This window comes from Microcaecilia unicolor, unplaced genomic scaffold (assembly GCF_901765095.1).
Source record: "Microcaecilia unicolor unplaced genomic scaffold, aMicUni1.1, whole genome shotgun sequence".
Lineage (NCBI taxonomy): Eukaryota > Metazoa > Chordata > Amphibia > Gymnophiona > Siphonopidae > Microcaecilia > Microcaecilia unicolor.
In genome coordinates, this window is record NW_021963041.1 from 143,501 (window position 1) to 166,316 (window position 22,816).

Genomic DNA, 22,816 nt, shown 5'->3' on the forward strand with positions numbered 1-22,816 from the left:
AGTTTTAAATTTAGCCCTGTAAGGAACTGGTTGACAGTGCAGCTTTTGCAGAAGGATGTGATGTGGTCACACTGCTTGCAGCCCTCTATCATTTCTGTTGCAGCATTCTGAATTATTTGGAGCTGGTGCAAGCTCTTTTCGGTTTGACCATTATACAGGGCATTACAGTAGTCCAGTTGTGATATTATCATGTCATGGACCATTCCTATTTTCAGGCAACTCTAAGTTTTCAGCTGAAAAGTCTTCTTTCTTTAGGAGGTGACAAGTTATGCTTCTAAATTTAAGCCTGCCATTAATTTGCCGGAGTTTATGAGCCTAGTGCTGAAAAACAGTTCTAAGCTCCCAAGTTTTTTTCTGTGCTCTAAATCCACCCCACTGTCACCCACTTTTTATCCTCCTAAATTAAGAAGTTTACAAACATTTTGAGTATTAATCCTCAACCCTAGTACATTTTTAAAGAGGCCAGTTTAGGAGCATAATTTCCATAGGGGTCCTTTTACTAAGCAGCAGTAAAAAGTGGTCTGCAGAAGTGTTGGCACGTGTTTGGGCATGTGCGGGCCAGTTTTTATTGCGTCTGCAAAAAGGGCTTTTTTAAAAATAGGATGGGAAAAGGGCATGCCTGAAACCAGTGCGTGCCTAAAACCGACCTGAGCCCTTAACACCACCCATTGATCTAGCGGTAAGGGCTCACACGCTACACATGTGGTGACCTGTCAGTGCATGCCAACTGTCGATTACTACCGGAAATGCCGCACATGGGGAGGAAATAAATAAATCATCCAGGCATTATGGGTGCATGGCAAATGTGAAATTACTGCCAGGGGGTGCAGTAGCCTGGTGGTAGTCTCATTTTGGCTCATGCTGCACATGTGTGGAGCCTAATATGCCTTTGTAAAAGGGCCCCATAATTACAAGCAGAAATCCTTTGCTTATTGGGCCCAAAGTAAGTGCGAGTGCACGAAGGAAGGAAAGGTATAAAACACAATCAAGAACAAAGATTCTAGTACATTCTCAGAACACTGCTGAGTAGCTAGGGCAGTGGTTCCCAAACCTGGTCCTAGAGGCACCCCAGTCAGTCAGGTTTTCAGGATATCCACAATGCATGCAAATCTCTCTCATGAATATTCATTGTGAATATCCTGAAAACCTGACTGACTCGGGTGCCTTCAGGACTAGGTTTGGGAACTAGTGAGGCACCAACATATGGGTCCCTAATAAAGCTTTCCTGGAGCATCTCACCCCTTGTCTCGGATTGATCTCTTGAAGTTGTGTTTTTCCACTTTTTTCTTTTTTGTTGAACTTTTGTGGAAACTTCGAACCCCTTTTTGTTTCTACCAACATATGGGTGCCAAGAACATGCATACATAACTAGAAAACTGGCATATGTGTGCACATACATGCATAAATGCAGCATTTCAGCTATGCGCTATTCTATAATAAGGTGACCAGGGGCGTATATCTGCTATGGGACCACGGGGGCCAGGGCCCCCTTAGATTTGGCCCTGGACCCCCCTACCGACAACCCTCGCAACCCCCCCTCCCGCCGCCAACCTGCCGTTGCTGTCCTTTGCTGGCGGGGGACCCCAACCCCCACCAGTCGAAGTCGTCTTCCTTCGTTTGTTTGGCTTCTTCTGTTTGAGTCTGACTCTGACGTCCTGCACGTTGTGTACGTGCAGGACGTCAGAGTCAGACTCAGACTCAGAAAGAAGAAACCCAAACGTCTCGCTGCACCCTATGCCTGGAATAAACTTCCTGAGCCCATACGTCTTGCCCCATCCTTGGCCACCTTTAAATCTAGACTGAAAGCCCACCTCTTTAACATTGCTTTTGACTCGTAACCACTTGTAACCACTCGCCTCCACCTACCCTCCTCTCTTCCTTCCTGTACACATTAATTGATTTGATTTGCTTACTTTATTTTTTGTCTATTAGATTGTAAGCTCTTTGAGCAGGGACTGTCTTTCTTCTATGTTTGTGCAGCACTGCGTATGCCTTGTAGCGCTATAGAAATGCTAAATAGTAGTAGTAGTAGTAGTAGCAAAGGTAGGCGACAGCGGGTGGGGGGGGGTCGAGAGGGTCGTCGGCGGTCGAGAGGGTCGTCGGGCGGGTGGGCCACAGTTGTTGGAGGTGGTTCTGGCGGCGGCGGGGGGTGGCGGCAGGGGGGTCGCCGGGGGGGGGGGCTAAAATGTGCCCCCCTCACCTCGGCTCTGGACCCCCCTACTGGCAAAGTCTAGAGGAGTGGAGGAGTGGCCTAGTGGTTAGGGTGGTGGACTTTGGTCCTGAGGAACTGAGTTCAATTCCCAGCACAGGCAGCTCCTTGTGACTCTGGGCAAGTCACTTAACCCTCCATTGCCTGCCACATTGAGCCTGCCATGAGTGGGAAAAAGCACAGGGTACAAATGTAACAAAAAAAAAAAAAAAATACACCCCTGAAGGTGACTAATCTGCTTATTTTTGAAGGAGAAGGCCAACCAAATCGGTATAATTGAAAGCCAATTTTGGCCGGCTTCAACTGCTTTCTGTCGCAGGGCTGGCCAAAGTTCAAGGGGGCGTGTTGGCAGTATACCGAAGGCGGGACAGGGCATGGTTAACAGATGGCAGGCCTTGGCCGATAATGGAAAAAAGAAGGCCGGCCCTGACGAGCATTTGGCCGACTTTACTTGGTCCCTTTTTGTTCACGACTAAGCCTCGAAAAGGTGCCCGAACTGACCAGATGACCACTGGAGGGAATCAGGATCACCTCCCCTTACTCCCCCAGTGGTCACCAACCCCCTCCCACCCCCCAAAGGAATTTAAATATATTTTTTTGCCAGTCTCTATGCCAGCCTCAAATGTCATACCCAGCTCCATGACAGCAGTATGCAGGTCCCTGGAGCAGTTTTTAGTGGGTGCAGTGCACTTCAGGCAGGCGGACCCAGGCCCATCCCCCCCTACCTGTTACACTTGTGGTGGTAAATGTGAGCCCTCCAAAACCACCCCAAAACCCACTGTACCCACATATAGGTGCTCCCCTTCACCCCTTAGGGCTATGGTAGTGGTGCACAGTTGTGAGGACTGGATTTTGGGGGGGATTTGGGGGGCTCAGCACCCAAGGTAAGGGAGCTATGCAGCTGGGAGCAATTTGTGATGTCCATTGCAGTGCTCCTAGGGTGCCCGGTTGGTGTCCTGGCATGTGAGGGGGACCAGTGCACTACAAATGCTGGCTCCTCCCACAACCAAATGGCTTGGGTTTGACCAGGTTTGAGATGGCCGCCATTAGTTTCCATTATCGGCGAAAACTAATGGCGGCCAACTCTAACACCGGCGATCTCTAAGGGCAGCCCAAATGTTGAGATTTGGCTGGCCCCAACCGTATTATCGAAATGAAAGATGGCCGGCCATCTTGTTTCGATAATACAGTTGGGTATGCCACTTAACGGGGCCGTCATTACAGATAGCTGCCCTTATAGATGGCCGACCCCGTTCGATTATGCCCCTCCACGGGTGGTAATCCACCGCAGGCTTACTGTGCGCCAATCTGGAGCTACCGCCAGCCCAACATAGGCGCTGGCAGTAGTTCCATCCCCAGCGCGCAGCATTTTCGGCGCTAGTGGAAATAGTAAAAAAAGTATTTCCATAGGGGTTACCCAATGATAATCAAGCAGCACCATGTGCTATCTGGTTAGTGTGGGAGCCCTTACTGCCACCTCAGTGGGTGGTGGTCAGTGCTCCCCCTACATGGTCGCACAGTAAGTGCAATCTTACCACATGGCCATGTCTTTATTCGGCTTTTTTACCCACTGTGGTAAAAAAGGGCCTCAGTGTGCAGCAAAAACGACACTCGCTGCTAAATGCAATGGTGCACAGGTGAATAGATGCATGGGAAGAGTCTGGGCACAGAGTGGAATGTGTAAATTATAGAATCCTATGATTTATGTGCATTTTTACCAGTCTAGGAGTGAGCATTTACTCCAGCTTGATGACCGGTGTTAGTAGTTGCACCAAAATTACTCATGCATATTTGCCCTGTTATGCTAGAATTAGCTCCAAATAGGAACCTTCTTGGTGGCTAAATGTAGTCACCCCTTTATAGAATTGGCTTCCTAATGTCTACTCATATAGAAAAGATCTCTTCAGATATTTCCACTAATCAAACTAATATCTAATCTAATCTAATATTGATATTTTTATTCCACTTTACCTAAAAAAGATTCCAGGCAGATTCCATAAAAAAGAAGAAGAGAATCCATGTGGAAATTAAGGTGCCATACATGGAATCCCAGGGAATGTGTGAAAAATTCCTCACAAAGTTTCTCCCATAGAACAGAACAAAACAGAAGAGACTCCTCAGGTCTGCACCAGAAAGTGGAAAAAAAACAGAAAGTGGGTCCAGTAAAAACAACAATCTTTATTAAGATATCACCCGATGTGGTCTACGTTTTGCCCTACACAAGGGCCGCCGAAGGGGTATGCAGCCACAGAAAAAAACTATATTGTATAAAGTACGCCTATATTTTATAGAATAGACTTAAATTTCCGTGCAGTATATAGAATATGCCAAGCGCCTTTCCACATGACCAAATTTAATTGTGCACAAGAAAACATTCCCCCAGTCTTTGGTAAAAAATCGAATATGCTTCTCTAGAACCATGACTACCACTACCTAGACAAAATAGCTAGCACCCACTAAAACATATATCTAATTCCATGAAAGTTATAAAACAGAGGGGACAGTTGATATTTAGCTATATGAGTAACAAAGGTTTGTGTCTAGGTTGATGGCCCAGCGTAATTCACTTTGAATAATTGGAACCCTCACTACTTTATGATCTGAATGATACCAGGAATGCTAGGAATTTAATCAGAATAAGATTAATCCTAGCAGTAACTCACAGAAACAAGGATTCTATTTTCTGTGTTTCTATGACTGCTTTTGATTCAGCAGTTTTGCAGGACGATTCATTTGCAACTAGAGGGAAGAAAAAGAAAGATGAGGACCAACCAGACGAACATTTCATCTTTCTCCTTCAATGAGACCGGCCATTTGGAAGGACAAATGGTGGGAAATGGCACTTTGTCATTAGTTTTCAGTGTGACATTGTCTGTTATGTTAGCATTAGTGGTGTTTTCACTCGGCTGTACTGTAGAAGTGAGAAAGTTGTGGTCCCACATCCGGAGACCCTGGGGCATTGGAGTGGGGCTGGTGTGCCAGTTCGGGCTTATGCCCCTGACTGCCTATATCTTAGCCATCAGTTTTTCTGTGACGCCAGTTCAAGCCATTGCTATTCTCATCATGGGCTGCTGCCCTGGGGGTGCAATCTCTAATATTATCACCTACTGGGTTGATGGAGACATGGACCTTAGGTAAGATTATGTATCTCCTTTGATTTTTTTTCAGTTCTCCTGTTTTAATATTGTAAAATGGCTCAGCTGTGACATTCTTACTCCACATAGCACCATAATGTCTTAGATGTTTGAGGCTTGGATTGGTAACCAGGTTGTGAGCATGTAGACATCAATGAGATAAGAAGTAAACTGGTAGAGTTTCATAGTGAAAGACCTCAGTGCATTTGCTCTAGCATTATTATTTAATATAACTCCTGAGGATTTTTTTCATGTGTTACTTTTTTGGAGGGGGGGGGGCGAGGGTAAAGAAGAAATTAATGTGGCACTCATTCTGTCAGATATCTTTTTTTTTTTTTTGGAGAAGGTGGGTGAAATTGGAAAAAATATGGCAAGTGGATGAGGAGCTGAGGTGATCACATTGCCAAATGCAGGGCTAAGGGTGAGATGTTATAGTCATGAAATGATGGTTGAGTGCTTGACTGCAGAAAGGTATATGAGGTATATACCACACTAATTATATTTTTACCCAGAATAGCATTCAAACATGCACAGGTCACGGGTGCGTAACGTATTCACATGAAATGCCTCCAGGTGCCCATAAAATTTGTGCACAAAATGTATGTAGACTCTGCTGCTATCGTTTGACCATCTGTGCATGTTTCCATGGTGACCAGCATACTGTTCCATATTTGTGCACTATTTTTGCACACAAATGATTTTCATACAGTTGTTTTACAGCATTGACACAAAATGTTTTTATATGTTTGTGTTAAGAGAACCATGTGCTGAATTTCAGTGCCTGACACTAACATACACATCAGCCTCCTTGTACTGTCGCCAGGTCTACACATAAGTGAAGTGGCATTCATTTGTCATGGGAAAGACTAATTCCCTTTGTTTTATTACACGTAACATTTTGAAGCCTGTTAATAGTGACATCTATAATGGTTTCGTATATTGTTGACTTCATTTTAATATTCTTTCCATACCAAAATAGATCAGCTAGGATAACAGATAGGAGTTGAATTTCTGTAGTCTTCATAACTGACCTGAACTTTTTATAATCTTAATCATGTAAGAGCTCTGCTTCCCCTCACTATGCTAAAATGAAGATGCAAATGACTGTTATGTTTACCGTAGGAATTGGAGTTTGCTTGAATGAGACTGACTTCCTGCATTATTTCTACATTGCCCTTGGCATTTATTGAATGATTTCTTGAGCTTTATATAATGTGATTTCATCCTTATTATTTTTTTGCTTTTTTTGAGCTTTATATAATGTATCTCATCACTTTTTTGTTTTGTTTTTTTGACTTTTCAGCCTTTCCATGACGACCTGTTCAACTGTCTTTGCTATGGGAATGATGCCTTTCTGCCTGTTCATCTACTCTCGATCCTGGGAACTGGCAAACAATATTAACATACCATATTACACCATAGGTACATCCTTCACTTTGTCTTTCTAAATGAGGGGCTTTATTTTTTCATTTCAAATACAGTCTATCTAAATCTGATAAACTAGCAGGCTGTTTCACTTCAATGTGTATTTCTTCCACTTCATATAATTAGTGTTCTTCAATCAAAGTGACAATCAAGTAATTTTGCTGATTGGCATTCATTATCATTGTGTAGCTATTCTAATTCATTCCAACCGTTCAATGTGATTTTCATTCAATGCGGTAACTGTGGTGCCTTAGTCCTAAGGCAGACCGTCTGTCTCCAACTCTCTGCTATGAAACAGGAGCTCACTAAACTCAAAGAAAATTTATCTTAGGAGCTTCCAGGACTATACAGCATCCAGGCAATTTACTTCAACTGCCACAGAGAATAAAACACCCAAGAATAGATGAGCTACAGTAGGCACAGGTACATTATGATCTGTGACACAGAGGCATCCACCCTCCCAATTGCTGCTGCTGCTACAAAATTCCTTTGCTGACTGGAGCAGTGGCGTACCAAGGGGGGGGCAGTGGGGGCGGTCCGCCCCGGGTGCACACCACTGGGGGGTGCTGCAGCGCGCGCCTGCTCTGAGTTCGCTGACTTTGCGCGTTCGCTGCAGCTCCCTCTGCCCTGGAACAGGTTACTTCCTGTTCCGGGTCAGAGGGAGCTCCAGCGAACATGCGAAGTCAGGGAACTCTGAGCAGGTGCGTGCTGCGGCACCTCCCCCAGCGGCGTGCACCCAGGGGGGGGTTCCACGCTGCATCGGGGGGGCGTGCTGCACCCGGGGGGGGGGGTCCGTGCTGCATCGGGGGGGGGGGGGGGGTGCTGCACCCGGGGGGGGGGGGGGGGGCGCCGCCCCGGGTGTCCGCCCCCCTAGGAACACCACTGGACTGGAGCACTGTGATATTCAAGAAACAAGGAAAGAGTAACTCATTTTAAAACACATCTGCAAAGTACTAACAAAACAACTCAAAGCAGAAAGTTCTTGCTACTAAAGGACTCTATTATCAGAGGCACTAAATTGGGAACACAATTTATTGGTCCTAACAAAAGTGAAATGCCTTCCAAGAGATCCTTGGCTATCAGGAATACAAACCAATACTGATGTTGTAATGCATCTGGGGACAAAAGACCTGGCCAAAAATAGCATACTTGTAGTGCAGAGAGCTTTCCAGAAACAAGGGGGGGGGGAGGGTTACAATTTTTGTTATGGACTGTAGCTTTTTCTGAAGTACTACCTGCCTATGGATAGGGAGAGGAAAGACTACATAATACAGGGAACTTGAACAGGTGGTTCAAAACCTGGTATCTACAAGAAAGTTTTAGCTACATAGAAGGAAGGGGCAATATTTGGAAAAAATGAAAGGCTATACTGAAATGATGGGCTACATCTTTCAGTGGTAGGTAAGAAGATACCTTAGTGAGAAATTCAGACAATATCCCCCTTGTTCTATAGTCTTGCGCTTGCAGGTTATAAAATACCTACAGTTACACAAGCAATTTAATTGGCAAATTAGTTGCTAATTGGCACTAACAATTATTGGTCTTGATTGGTGCTAATTGGCACTCATTTGCAGTTAGTTGCGCTTGGTCAGTATTCTATTACCTTAGTGGTCCTTTTCCAAAGCTGCGGTAAAATGTTGCCTGCTGTAGTGTGGGCCTGTGTTTTGGGCATGCGCTGGGCCATTTTTTACCGTGGGGAAAAAGGGCTTATTTAATGGGTCTGGGAAATGGGTGTGCATTGAAATTAAAACTAGCGCACACCTATTTACGGCCTGAGCTCTTACCGCCACCCATTGACTTAGTGGTAAGGGCTCACGCAAGTAACCATGCAGTGAGCACCAACTATTGATTACAGCCGGGAACACCCCCCACGGTTAGAAAATTATTTTCTACTGTGGGATTCGACGCATGCCAAACTGAGAATTACCACCAGGTGCATGTGCTACGCTACCCACGCTATAGCCCTCCTGTGTCTTAGTAAAAGGCCCCTTAGTGGGGTAATTCTATAGAGCATAACTGCTAGGGATGTGTGGACGTGGGAGAGGCATGTGCGGGTCAGAGGCATGCCCAGCACTTAACGCACTAAGGGACCCTTTTGCAAGGGCATAGAGGGCTACTGCGCAGGTAGCAGGATGCCAAAACAGCAGTAAAAAAAACAACCAAAGAGGAGGGAAAAAAAACCTCGCGAAGCCGTGAGAGTTGAAAGAAGACAGTGAGGTAAAGCCAAGGAGGATAACAAGGAAAACTTTATTGAAGATGCTTAAAAATCGACCTGACACGGCCGTGTCGGGTCGGTTTTTAAGCATCTTCAATAAAGTTTTCCTTGTTATCCTCCTTGGATTTACCTCACTGTCTTCGTTCAACTCAGCCGAAACAGCAGTACCACCGGTCCCTCCCAGGTGCCCAGCAGTAGTTCTGATTTTGACGCGCACCATTTCCTGCAGTAGAAAATAGTTTTCTATTTTTTTTATCTCCCACATTGCCGCTCACTGCTCAATTACCTCTGGGTTAAGGCGTAACCCCTTACCGCCTACTAAATAGGAGGTGGTAAGGGTTCATGTGAACATCCAGGCGTTAATTTTTGAACTTAGCGCCTGGCCATTATTGCCATAAATAGAAATTTGTCTTTTCGGCAGTCGTGCTAAGAAATGGCTGGAGCACGTGGGAAAACCACACGCTATGGCTACCACCAGCTACCTTTTAGCATGCCTTTGTAAAAGGGCTCCTAAGATTATAGAATATGTCTGTGTTTTTTAAAACATTTTATACACCACTTACCTTTGTGAGACCAAAGCACTTTACCATATAAAATTAAATATTTAAAAGAAAACTCCATAGAATAAAAGAACTGACCTAGGGTCACTGTGCACATCTGCACTATGTGAAATATGCACATATTTACAGAATAGCCCTTAGGCAGAATAATGGCATGTATGCACATATGTGTGCACATGTGCACATATATGCTAGTATTCTAAACATTTGCACAGTAATATGTTTGAAGGGTTTGATATTCAAGTGATTTAATTGGCCAGAAACAGCTCCTGGCTGGTTAAATTGCTAGCTCAGGGCTATCCTTTGAGATTTAATTGCACTTAACCAGTTAGCACTGCTGAATATCACTACAGACGGCTAAAGTGAAAGCCAGCTACTTTGTGGGTGGTCTGGGGGCAGAGTCGGCACTTATGTGGTTAAGTACTGATAATCAGCACTTAACCACTTAAGGTACGCAGCCAAATCGGACCACACAAAACACAGACCTGTCTTTACATGGTGCTGCTTAAGTGGTTATATGCTGAATATAAAGATGTAAAGAACAACTCACAAAGAAACTCCAGACAGCCCAAAACACAGCAGCCAGGTTGATATTTGGTAAAACACGATTCCAAAGCGCCACACCACTCCGTGAAAAACTGCACTGGCCTCCAATCAGAGAATGCATCACTTTCAAAACCTGCACCCTGGTCCATAAGATTATCTACAGTGAAGTCCCAGGTTACATGATTGACCTGATTAATCTCCCAACCAGAAATAGTACCAGTTCATCATGGACTTACCTGAATCTCCACTACCCAAATTGCAAAGGACTTAAATACAAGACAACCCATGCGTCCAACTTCTCTTACATAAGCACACGACTGTGGAACGCACTGCCACAAGCTGTGAAAACAATCTACGATCAACTAAAATTCAGAAAATCATTAAAGACTCATTTATTCGGAAAGGCATACCCAACTGACCCAACTTAAATGCTTCAATTGTGCAACACTTCACTACCAAAGATCGTATTGGACATTATCAAACCCTCCTTACCTTTAACCCCGTGTGCCTGAATCTTATCTTCCCTATTCCACCATAACATCTTTTGTACTTGTCCCCTACCGGACTTGGCGAATGCCTTCATGGTACTATGTAAGCCACATTGAGCCTGCAAATGGGTGGGAAAATGTGGGATACAAATGTAACAAATAAATAATAAAATAATATTGCACTTTAATGCATAAGAGATAGTTGGCTGTATAAACCCGGATATTCAATGCAGGTACCCAGTCATGACCTGGCATCGAATATCTGGAAATAACACTGCTGCTGGCTAAAAAAAATACTCACTGCCATATCTACCCCTAGAAAGTGAGAGTACATCATATAGAATTGCCTCCAATGTGAGCTATCTGCTTACCCTTAAACCTTTTCTTGGAATGACTCTGATCATTGCCACAGTTCAGTGGCTAAATTTTAACCACTCAGAAGGCCCATATCTTTGGAGGCTCCCTCTTATGTTCCTAACTGATTTGTACCATGGCCATCCTAATATTTCTTAGACAAATTTGTTATCCCTCTATGGCCACTTACAGAAATATGATTTTTATCCACTTCTTTTCTTGAGATTCCTGTTTGACTTGGTTTTTCTCGATTCCCACTTCCTCCTAGTATGCAGACTATTATTCAGCTCATCTTTCTTTACTGAAACCCCTTGGGGGCCTGGACCCCCTCTCCCCCACTTCAGGCTCAAGACCCCTCCAAACGTGCAACTTCTGTTAAATGGCTGGCAGGGATGCCGAAGTCCCGCCAGCCAAAGAAATTTGTTGCTAAGCTGATCCATTCCTTCTCGCACTGCTGCAGTACAGAAGTCGGCAGTGTGTCTCCAACATGGAACTCCTCGCACATGCTCAGTTTGAGAAAGAACTGAGCATGCTCGGGGAGTCCCAGTATCAGCGACTGGAAGAATGCTGCTGACTTCTTCCATACTGCAGCAGCACAAGGACAAGGTTTGGCTGGCGGGGCTTCAGCATCCCCGTCAAGAAAGGTATTATTTTTGGTGCAATGGAAGGAGGGGGGGAATGCTTTGCCCCCCCAGTCCACCTCTGGGCCCCCTCCAAATCGGATGGCTGCTATGCCCCTGCTGAAAACTGCTAAGAAACAGCTGCATAGATCAAGCTGAGTATGCTAAAAATGACAGGAGGCTAGAATAATTAACAAGCTCATTTCAATGATATATCTCTGCATTCATAAGATGTAAATGATCTCTTCCATGTTTGTGATTCAACAATCACATTTCTGATCATTATATCATTCTGGATCATTTTTAGATCATAAAAATGCAATTCTCTCGAATCGAGAGGGCTCAGATGTATTTTAAAATCATGATTACTTCTAACATATATACCCCATCATATATGTCAGACCTAGTAGATCTACCAGCAAGAAATACAAAAAGTCCATCATGCACTTTCTTAAACCTCCACTATCCCAACTGTAGAGGACTTAAATATAAAGCAATACATGCATCTAACTTCTCCTACATCGGCACGCAAATATGGAACGCATTACCGAATGCTATAAGAACAACGCATGATCTGACAACCTTCCGGAAGCTACTGAAAACTAATCTGTTTAAAGAAACTTATGAAATGAATCCTTCATAAATGACTTAACTTCAAAACTACACCAGAACAAACCAACATTGAACTCTTATTACTACTACTACTACTTATCATTAGGACTAGATTACTTTAATCACATTAATATTACTGTATGTTATACCTTGTCCTTGATATCATATACCTGATATGAATTATTTATTCATTTACTCCCAATGTATCTGATATTTTTATTTACCTTAATTGTATAAATAATCTGAACTTTTCATTCCGTTAATGGCAAACGCCATTGCGGTATAGTCTAAGCCACATTGAGCCTGCAAATAGGTGGGAAAATGTGGGATACAAATGCAGCAAATAAATAAATAAATAAATAAATAAATAAATAAATAAATAAATACCAGCCCGCCAATTAGATACCTATTTGGTACTGAAGCAGAAGTTAAGCGCCAAACCAGGGGCTGAAATGGCAATTAGGCATCTAAGCGCACTTAGGGTTCCTTTTAACTAAGCTGCAGTAGTGATTTCTGGGTGGCAAATGTGATGAAGCCCATAGGAATTGAATGGGCTTTGTTGCATTTGTGGCGGGAATCACTACCGCGGCTTTGTAAAAGGTGACCTTAGATGCTATTCTGTAACCTGGTACCTTAGGGACCCTTCTACAAAGTGGCAGTAAGCCCCAGGCGGGCTTATCGCATGCCAATCTGAAGCTACCACTGGCCGAATGCGGGCACTGGTGGTAGTTCTGACATCAGTACACGCCATTTCGACAATACAGAAAATTGTTCTGTATTTTCTAGTGCAGGGGTTACCCAGCAGTATTCAGATTACCTCAGGATTAGTGCGACAGTCCTTACTGCCACCTCAATGGGTGGCAGTAAGTGCTCCCCCCAGTATGGCCACACGGTAGGTGAAATCTAACCACATGACCATGTCTTTTTTTGGCCTTTTTACCCGCTGCGGTAAAAATGCCTTCCCCCCCCCACTGCTAGCGTAGGGCCCTATTTACTGTATCTTAGTAAAATGGCCCCTAAGTATTCAGTGAGTAACTGCAAAGGGACCATTCACATGGGAGGGGCATGGGCAGGTCATGGGTGGTCTATTTAAGTGTGCACTTTATTGAATACTATTAGTCAGAGGCGTAGCCAGACTTTGGCGGGAGGGGGGTCCAGAGCCCGAGGTGAGGGGATACATTTTAGCCCCTCCGGCGCCACCAACCCCCCTGCCATTTTTGACCCCCCCGCCACTGCTACCACCACCACCACCAACTTTGACCCCCCCCCGCCGCTGACCCTCTCGACCCTCCCTCCCACCGCCAACCCTCCCCCGCCGCCGCCGTTGGCTACCTTTGCTGGTGGTGGACCCCAACCCCTGCCAGCCAAGGTCCTCTTCTTCCGGGGTAAGGCTTCGTTAGTCTGACGTCCTGCCCATTTACACCTGCAATAGAGCAAGCATAAATGATGGCACCCATACTTAGGTGCCTAAATGCTGATTTCTACAATGGATTAGGTGCATAAATTTGCCGGTATAGAATACTAGTTTACACCTAGAATCCCCCCCCCCCCCCAAAGGTTATTGTAGTAAATGTTAATGGAACTATTTAGCAAATTCTCAAAGATTTGCTTCCCGGCATTACCTCTGTCTGTATTTTTATTTCATGCAGGTATTACACTTCTAAGCCTTGTTGCACCAGTCGGATTTGGAGTATTTATAAACTACAAGTGGCCAAAGAAAGCAAAACTCATTGCAAAAGTAAGTTACGATTACTTATGTTCAAGAGAGCTGTACCAGAAAGCCTTAGTGGAAGAGAAGCTAATACAACACTTGTTTTCCACATTAATCTTCACATTCTATATAGTGCGACCTTAGTTGCATGTGCAAAACTGGTTGCATTCTGTTCTGTGTGTGCAACTTAATTGGCTTAATAAGCCAATCAGCGCCGATAATTGCCACTTAAACAATTATTGCTACTAATTGGCTTTAATTAGAATTTATGTGCACCAGAGGCGTATCTGGACTTTGGCGGGAGGGGGGGCCAGAGCCAGAGTGAGGGGGCACATTTTAGCCCCCCAAGGCGCCGCCGACCCCCTGCCATTGCCGGACCCCCCCGCTGCCAACTTTGACCCCCCCTGCCGACGACCCTCTCCACCTCCCCTCCCACCGCCAACCCTCACCTGCCGCTGACGCCTACCTTTGCTGGCGGGGGACCCCAACCCCTGCCAGCCGAGGTCCTCTCTTCTGTTGCAGCAAAGCTTCCTTCAGTTTCAAATTCTGAGTCTGACATCCTGCACGTTGTACATGCAGGACGTCAGACTCGGAACAGGAAGCTTTGCTGCAACGGAAGAGAGGACCTCGGCTGGCGGGGGTTGGGGTTTCCCACCAGCAAAGATAGGCGACAGAGGGTTGGCGGCAGGAGGGGGGTGGAGAGGGTCGTCGGCAGGGGGGTCCAGGGCCAAATCTACGGTGGCCCAGGCCACCCTGGCCCCATGCAGATACGCCCCTGATGTGCACAACTTTCTAAGCGTATTCTATAAAGTGATATGCATACATTCTAAGATGCAGATCAGAAACAGGGTGTGGCCATAGTAGAGGCTTGGGCAGGTCATGGGCATTCCTAGAATTTACACGCAGTGTTACAGAATATTTACACCATAGAAACATGACTGCAGATAAGGACCAAATGGCCCATCCAGTCTGCCCATCCTCAGTAACCACTAACTCTCCCTTTTCCTAAGGGATTCCACGTGCCTGTCCCATACTTTCTTAAATTCTGACACAATCCTTGTCTCCATGACCTTCACCAGAAAGCTATTCCACTCGTCCACCACCCTTACCGTGAAAGAGTATTTTCTTAGATTTCAAGCCTGTTTCCTCTTAACTTCATCCTATGCCCTCTCATTCCAGAGATTTCCTTCATTGAAAAAGGCTCACCTCCTGTATGTTAACGCCATTGAGGTATTTAAATGTCTCTATCATATCCCCTTTCTCCCACCTTTCTTCAGAGTATACATATTGGGGTCTATAAGTCTGTCCCCAACTCCCCCAGAGTCTATATAGCGTGACTTAAGTTGCAAGTGCAAAACCGGTCATATTCTGGATTTGCGCACACAACTTAATTAGCTAATAAGCTAATCAGTGCTGATAATTGCAAATTAACAAGCAATTCTTGACACTAATTGGCATTAATTAGAATTTACATGCACAACTGTCTATGCATATTCTGTAATGTGATGTGTGTAAATTCTAAGTCGCATAGTTAAAAATGGGATGTGGCTAGGGCCATGAAATGGGCAGGTCATAGGCATTTCTAAAATCTATGTGTGTTGTTATAGAATACACCCAGTCCGTGCCTAATTTAGGCGTTGGCATTTACACCGAGCTTTACTTGGCATAACAGCAAGTGACTAAATTTAGTCACATGGATGGGTACTCAGCGTAGTCTATAAACTGTGGAATTTTAGGCATAAAATATACCTAGGCATATTTTTTTCAGCACCGATTTTTTTAGGCGTGATATATAGAATCTAGCCTTTTATGACAAAGACCACTAACCAATTTTGTAGCTGCCCTCTGGACCAACTCCATCCCGTTTATATGTTTTCGTAGGTGTGGTCTCCAGAATTGCACACAGTATTCTAAATGGGGCTTCACCAGAGACTTATACCAGGGCACTATTCCTGATAGCCATTCCTCTCCTTATGCACCCTAGCATCCTTCTGGCTTTTCCTGATATATTGTCTCTATACATGGCCTCCTTAAGATCATCAGATACCAATAACTCAGATTCCACACTTGGGGGATCTTTTACTAAGCTGCGTAGGTGCCTACGCGCGCTAAATTGGAGTTACCGCCCAGCTACCGCGTGGCCCTTGCAGTAATTTCAATTTTGGCGTGCGTCCATTATGCACATCTGAAAAATATTTTTTATTTTCTGGCGCGCATAACGGACGTGCACCAAGTGGCATTTGACGCACGTAGGTCATTACCGCCCAGATTCTTTTCTGCTAGGTCAATGGCTGGCGGTAAGGTCTCAGACCCAAAATGGACGTGTGGCAATTTTGATTTCGCCGCATGTCCATTTTCGGCAAAAAAAAGAGAGGCCTTTTTTACAGACGTGCTAAAAAATGGATCGGGACGCACCCAAAACCTACGCCTTCACTACCACAAGTCATTTTTCAGCGCACCTTGGTAAAAGGACCCCTTATTTTGTAAATGGAATAACTTCACCTGTTATACTAGGGGTAGGAAACCACAGACTTTGAGGGCCACTACGCAGTTTGCTTTTCAAGATTTCCACAATGAATATGCATGAGATTGATTTGTGTGAACTGCTTCCAATGTATGCGAATAGATCTCATAGATATTCATTGTGGAAATCTTGAAAACCAAATTGGGTAGTGGCCCTTGAAGACCATGATTGCCCACTCTGCCCTGTACTGTACTGCTCCCTTGAGTGTTTGCAACCAAAACACTTGACCCTGCATTTTTAATATTAAATCTTAGCTACCAAACGCTAGACCATTTATCAAGCTTTGCTAGATCCCATAGGCAGTCAGTGACTCAGTTGTTTGGGGAAGCTAAAGTGAGGTGGGGCTAAGATGAGGTTATGAGATGGGTTAGGGTCAGGGTATAGGACAGAGTGGAACGAAATGGAGCAAATTAAATTCCTTGGAGTGGGAGACAACACCTATGTCAGCAGTAAAAGGACAGTGGGGCACTTTTGAACACAGCACGGAAGGAGTCCTTCACTGTGTGGCTCCCCAGTTCCTCTATTACTGATGATAATATGCACACTGAATATACTCCAAGAAGTATGTGCCAAAATAAAACTAAAAAATGCACCAAAAATACAAAATATTACATGGAACAGAGAACAATATTTTCAGTATTCTGGAAATAAATGCAAGTACTTTAACACTTGGCTCCCAAACAGCCTTAACTCCTTAGTCCAGTATCTTCCATGTGAACAGTGGTGTTCAGCAACACTAACAGAAACCTTGTGGTTAATGACAACCATAAAATGATTTGTCTATCAGTTGTTTTTTTTTTTAATGGTGGGTTGCCAGATGGCCACCAGGCTTCAAATCTGCTGCCTTTAGTTTATTGTTAAGTTACCAAACATGTTTGGAAAATGTTTTATCTGTATTAGCTCTACCTAATCCTTAGAGTAGCAACCAGGGAAGCCAGGGTTCAAATCCCACTGCCACACCTTGAGATCTTAGACAAGCCACTCAAACTTCTATTGCTTCGGGTACAAACAGACTGTGAGTCCTCCACAGACAGGAGAACATCTATTGTATCTGAATGCAACTTGCACTGAGTTAAAACTGAAAAAGGTGTGAGCTAAATCCAGTACTGGGCATATTTTGGATCAGTACACTCCATACAAAAGCCAATTCTACCATAGCATAACAGTACTAATTTCCAGAGGGTCACACAACAAGGGCCTTCCTAGAAAAAGACAGCATTGGAAAACATTGCAGTGGGCAGTAGAATATCAGTACACCTATTAGGAAACTAAATAAGATGGATTAGTATAGATTAATCCTACACAGACATTCAGTGCTAATAGACTATTCAGCCTTTTTAACACACAAACACAGGCAGACCCTGATCAAGTATAGAAAAAATAACCTAAAACTAAAAACAGAAATATGTAGACAAAACTTAAACTGAATCTCCAGGAAGCCAGACTTCACATATAGTGTAACGCCAGAGAATTAGAAACAGGGATTCATGTCTTTCTAATATGTGCAAAATATAAAGAGAGCAGATGTAAATGTCGGAAACTGCTATATTCCAAATCTCTACATTAAAAATTAACAAAATGGAAAACAAGATGATACTTTTTAACTGGACTAATTTATTACATTTTTTGACTAGTTTTCAGAGGCCTAAACCTCTTTTCTTAAGTCAGGACAAGCGTACTATAACATCAGTATACTGTCCCAACCTGATGGAGGTGGTTTTGGTCTTATGCAGAACTACGTCAAAGGCCTTGCTCAGATCCAAGTGTACTAATCTAGTGTTCTCCATGATACAACTTCCTGGCCACTCAGTTTAAAAAATTGTTTATTTTCTGACCAGACCTACCTCTAGTAAAATCCATGCTGCCTTGGATCCTGTCATCTATCACATTCCAGAAACTGCACTATCCTCTGTTTTAGCAACAATTCAATTAATTTACTCACCACTGAGGTCAGACTAACCAGCCTCTAAGTTCCCAGTTTCTTCCTTACATCCAATTTTCTGAAGAACAACCAAATGTGCCATCTGGAACCATCCTTGTTTCCAAAGAAGCAGTGAAATGGTCAGATAGTGGAGCTGCCAGAACTTCCCTAAGGTCTTTCAATATTCTAGGTTGTATCTATTGCTTTGTCTATTTTTAGTTCAGGTAGCTGCTTAATGAACCTTCTGAAATAAGTCTACTTCACTTCTATTGCCAGTTTTCTGCGCCCCATCCTTCCTCACTGAATACTAAACAAAATTATGTTAAAGAATTCCATATTTTTACTCATCAGCTTATTGCAAATTTCTCCACTTCACTTCTGTGTCTCACTTTTGCCTTCTCTAATATATCAGAAAAAAAGTCTTCTCCCAGTATTTTACCATGCTGTTTTCTCTTGAACAGCCTCAAGAAGAGAGCTTTGGACTTCCAACACTGCAGTATCTTGGAGTGATTTACTGTATATTGTTTATTATGCACTGACTTCCTCTTTACTACTTTTCATTTTGTTAGATTGGATCTATTATTGGTATCCTGTTAATAATTGTAATTGGAACAGCAAGCTCTGTACTTTATAAAGGATCTTGGAATACAGATCTTTCCATATTGGCTATTGGCATCATCTATCCATTGATTGGCTACATTTCTGGTTTTGGAATAGCTGTCCTTGTGCGCCAGCCTTGGAAAAGGTAAAGTAAACTGAAAGCTTGTGTAAGATTTGTGTACAATTGTGGTAAGATATGGGTGCATGTTCTGGATGTTTTTAAGCATCTGAAAGGCAAGCAAATTGTGCCTGGACAGGTGACTCAGTGGCAGTGCTAAGTACTGGCACATGGAAAGACCTGGGTTCAGTTCCCAGCTTAAGTCTTCTGCTCCCCAGTGGAGGAGTGGCCTAGTAGTTAGGGTGGTGGACTTTGGTCCTGGGGAACTGAGGAACTCTGGGCAAGTCACTTAACCCTCCATTGCTCCATGTAAGCCGCATTGAGCCTGCCATGAGTGGGAAAGCACGGGGTACAAAATGTAACAAAAAAATTACCATAGAAACATAGAAAACGACAGCAAATACTGACCATAAGGTTTGTCCATGTGTACCAATCACTAAGCTCTACAGTTCCTTCCTGTCTCTTAGAGATGCTATATACATGCCTCATGCTTTCTTGAATTCATCCCCAGCTCCACTGGGAAGCTGTTCCACCCATCATCACTCTTTCCATAAAGAAATATTAGATTATTTTTGAGTCTACTCCCTTCACCCTCATACTATGTCCCCTTGTTCCAGAGCCTTCTGTCAACTGAAAAAGGCCCACCTCTTGTGCCTTTTTTCTTTGGAGGTGTTTAAATGTCTTTATCACATCTCCCCACTATGACTTTCTTCCAAAATATACATGTTTAGATTTTTAATTCTGTCCCCATATACTTTATGGCGAAGGCCATTGACCATTTTAGTAGGAATCCCCTGGACTAACTCCATCCTGTTTATACCCTTTTAAAGGTGTGGTTTCCAGAATTGCACACAGTACTCCAAATGGACTTATACAGAGGAACTATCCCTATACTGTTATACTATAGTATTCCGGCACTTGTATCCTGCCTATATCAACTGTGGAATCAAAGCAGGTAACAAAAACTCTCTCCCTGAAAACAGTTGGCTTATCATTAAGACCAAATTAGAATACAAAAATAATAAATTCACTAACTAATATTATAAAATTTACTAAAAAGAAAAGTTTTCAAAACTTTTCGAAATTGAAAATAATTGGATAAAACCTGAATCTGCAAAAGTAACACATTCCAGATCTTACTAGACAGATAACAAAAGGAGTTATTGTGAAAACGTATTATCTGGATATTCTTAGCCGAAGGAAAACCCAATTTAACTGTGGCACAACTTGGTCTTGAAGGGAAGGTTAGTAAATCAACAAGAGATAATAAACAGCAACCTGAAATAATTTTATAGACCCAACAGACCACCTTAAATGCCACCCGAGCCTCTATGGGCAACCAATGTAGGTCTCTCAACAGAGCAAGTGCCCGATCAAACTTTTTGCATCTGTAGATCAATTTTCCTTCTAGCTGTTTCTTTATTCTTAGGCTCTCAAACATCCTTCTATCTTTTGGCCAGTGGCTTAGCTAAGTGGGGCGCCAGGGGAGCGGCCGCTCCCCCAAACGGAGTTCTGCTGGTGCCAGCACCTATTTTTTTTTCGTCCTGTTGCAGTGAAAATGTGCATCGGCACCGGCAGAAGTCCGCTCTTGCTCCCCCTGCACTGTCAACTTGCCTCATCCTGGCTCCGCTTCTGCTTTTGGCATTGCCTTTTCTTCTTCTTTAGCTACCTTAAGATCATCAAATATGATAACCCCCAGGTCCTGATCTTCTTTCATGTACAGAAGTACTTCATTCCCTATACTGTACTACTTTCTTGGATTTTGCAGCCCAGCTGGATGACCATCCATTTTTTTAGCATTAACTCTTAGCTGCCATACTAATCTAGATCATTCCTCAAGCTTTACTCGAGCCTTTCTATATTATCCACCAGTGGCGTAGCCAGACTGCCAATTTTGGGTGGGCCTGAACCCAAAGTGGGTGGGCACAAAATTTTCTCTCTACCCCCCTCCCCCAGCAAAATTTAGTCACACTTTTCAGTGAGCTTTCAGAGGCCAAAACCTCCTGCCTCAGGTCAGTATAATGCTGTTACGATATCCTCTCCTGACCTAAGGAAGGAAGTATTGGTCTCTGAAACTTTATTAACACAGGTACCATATTACTTTATCCTAAATTAAAAATAAAATTATTTTCTTTACCTTTGTTGTATGGCCATTTACTTTTTCTCATTGTGTTGCTCCCAGTCTCTAGATTCTGCTTTCCTTCATCTTTCTCTTGCCAGGGTTTTCCTGTCCGTTCATCACCTAAGGCTTTTCATCTTTTCCTCACCCTTGTTCTCCACATGCCCCTTCCTCTTATTCTCCAGTCTTTCCCTACTCTGTCCTCTCCCTCTTTCCATCCAGCAGCTCCCCTCTTTCTCTCCCCATCCTTCCAGTGTCTCCCCTCTTTCTTTTGCATCCAGCGTCTCCTTTTTCTCCCTACCCTTCCATCCAGTGTCTTCCCTCTTTCTCTCCTTATCCTTCCACTCATCTACCCTCTCTCCTGATCCTTCCATCTAGTGTCTCTATCTCCCCTCTCCTTCTATCCAGTGTCTATCGCTCTACCCTTTTCTGTTCAGTCTCCTCCCTCTCTCCACATTCTTCTAGTTTCTCCCCTTTCTCTCTGCATCCTATCATCCATCTCCCCTCTTTCTCTCCCTATCCTCCCATGTCCAGCAGCTCTCTTCCCTCTAGTCTCTTCTTCCTCTTCCTTCCTTGTCCAGCAGCTCTCCAGCCCCTTCCTCCTCTCCCTCCCATGTCCAGTAGCTCTCTCCCTTCCCGCCAGTCCCTCCCATGTTCCAGCAGCTCTCCCTTCCCGTCAGTCCCTTCTTCCTCTCCCTCCCATGTCCCAGACACTCTCTCCCTTCCCTCCAGTCCCTTCTTCCTCTCCCTCCCATGTCCCAGCAGCTCTCTCCCTTCCCTCCAGTCCCTTCTTCCTCTCCCTCCCATGTCCCAGCAGCTCTCTCCCTTCCCTCCAGTCCCTTCTTCCTCTCCCTCCCATGTCCAGTAGCTCTCTCCCATCCAATCCCATCCTCCTCTCCATCCCATGTCCAGCAGCTCTCTCCCTTCCCTCCAGTCCCTTCTTCCTCTCCCTCCCATGTCCAGTAGCTCTCTCCCATCCAATCCCCTCCTCCTCTCCATCCCATGTCCAGCAGCTCTCTCCCTTCCCTCCAGTCCCTTCTTCCTCTCCCTCCCATGTCCAGTAGCTCTCTCCCATCCAATCCCCTCCTCCTCTCCATCCCATGTCCAGCAGCTCTCTCCCTTCCCTCAAGTCCCTTCTTCCTCTCCCTCCCATGTCCCAGACGCTCTCTCCCTTCCCTCCAGTCCCTTCTTCCTCTCCCTCCCATGTCCAGTAGCTCTCTCCCATCCAATCCCCTCCTCCTCTCCATCCCATGTCCAGCAGCTCTCTCCCTTCCCTCAAGTCCCTTCTTCCTCTCCCTCCCATGTCTCAGCAGCTCAGCCATTTTCCCTCCAGCCCGCCCATCCACAACCTTCCCGCTGCCCTTTTGTCCCGCAGAGGCAGCGTTTCCTTCCTGCCCTGTCTTTTCCCCAAGCTCCGCTGCATCGCCCCAAGTGGAATCTTTCTTCTTTTCGGCCGTCACGCTACGCTGCCGTTCACACAGGCAGCTTCGCTCCTCCCCCACCGCGTTCATCCGGCCCTAACAGGAAGTGCATCAGAGAGGGCCAGAATGGACGCGGGGGAGGAGCAAAGCTGCCTGTGTGAACGGCAGCGCAGCGTGACGGCCGAAAAGAAGAAGGATTCCACTTGCAGGGACGATGCAGCGGAGCTTGGGGAAAAGAC

The 22,816-nt window shown here is 44.6% G+C and overlaps 1 protein-coding gene across 1 annotated transcript in view; it reads left to right on the top strand.

Annotated features, from left to right (window-relative positions):
- The first annotated feature begins 4,969 nt into the window (after window positions 1-4,969).
- Window positions 4,970-22,816, top strand: part of SLC10A6 (solute carrier family 10 member 6) — a 34,962-nt gene continuing 17,115 nt past the window's right edge. Inside the window, exons 1-4 of the mRNA XM_030188636.1 lie at window positions 4,970-5,343; window positions 6,647-6,765; window positions 13,813-13,901; window positions 18,889-19,064. Coding sequence (XP_030044496.1) covers window positions 4,970-5,343; window positions 6,647-6,765; window positions 13,813-13,901; window positions 18,889-19,064 — 758 coding nt within the window. The remainder of the gene's footprint in view (window positions 5,344-6,646; window positions 6,766-13,812; window positions 13,902-18,888; window positions 19,065-22,816) is intronic.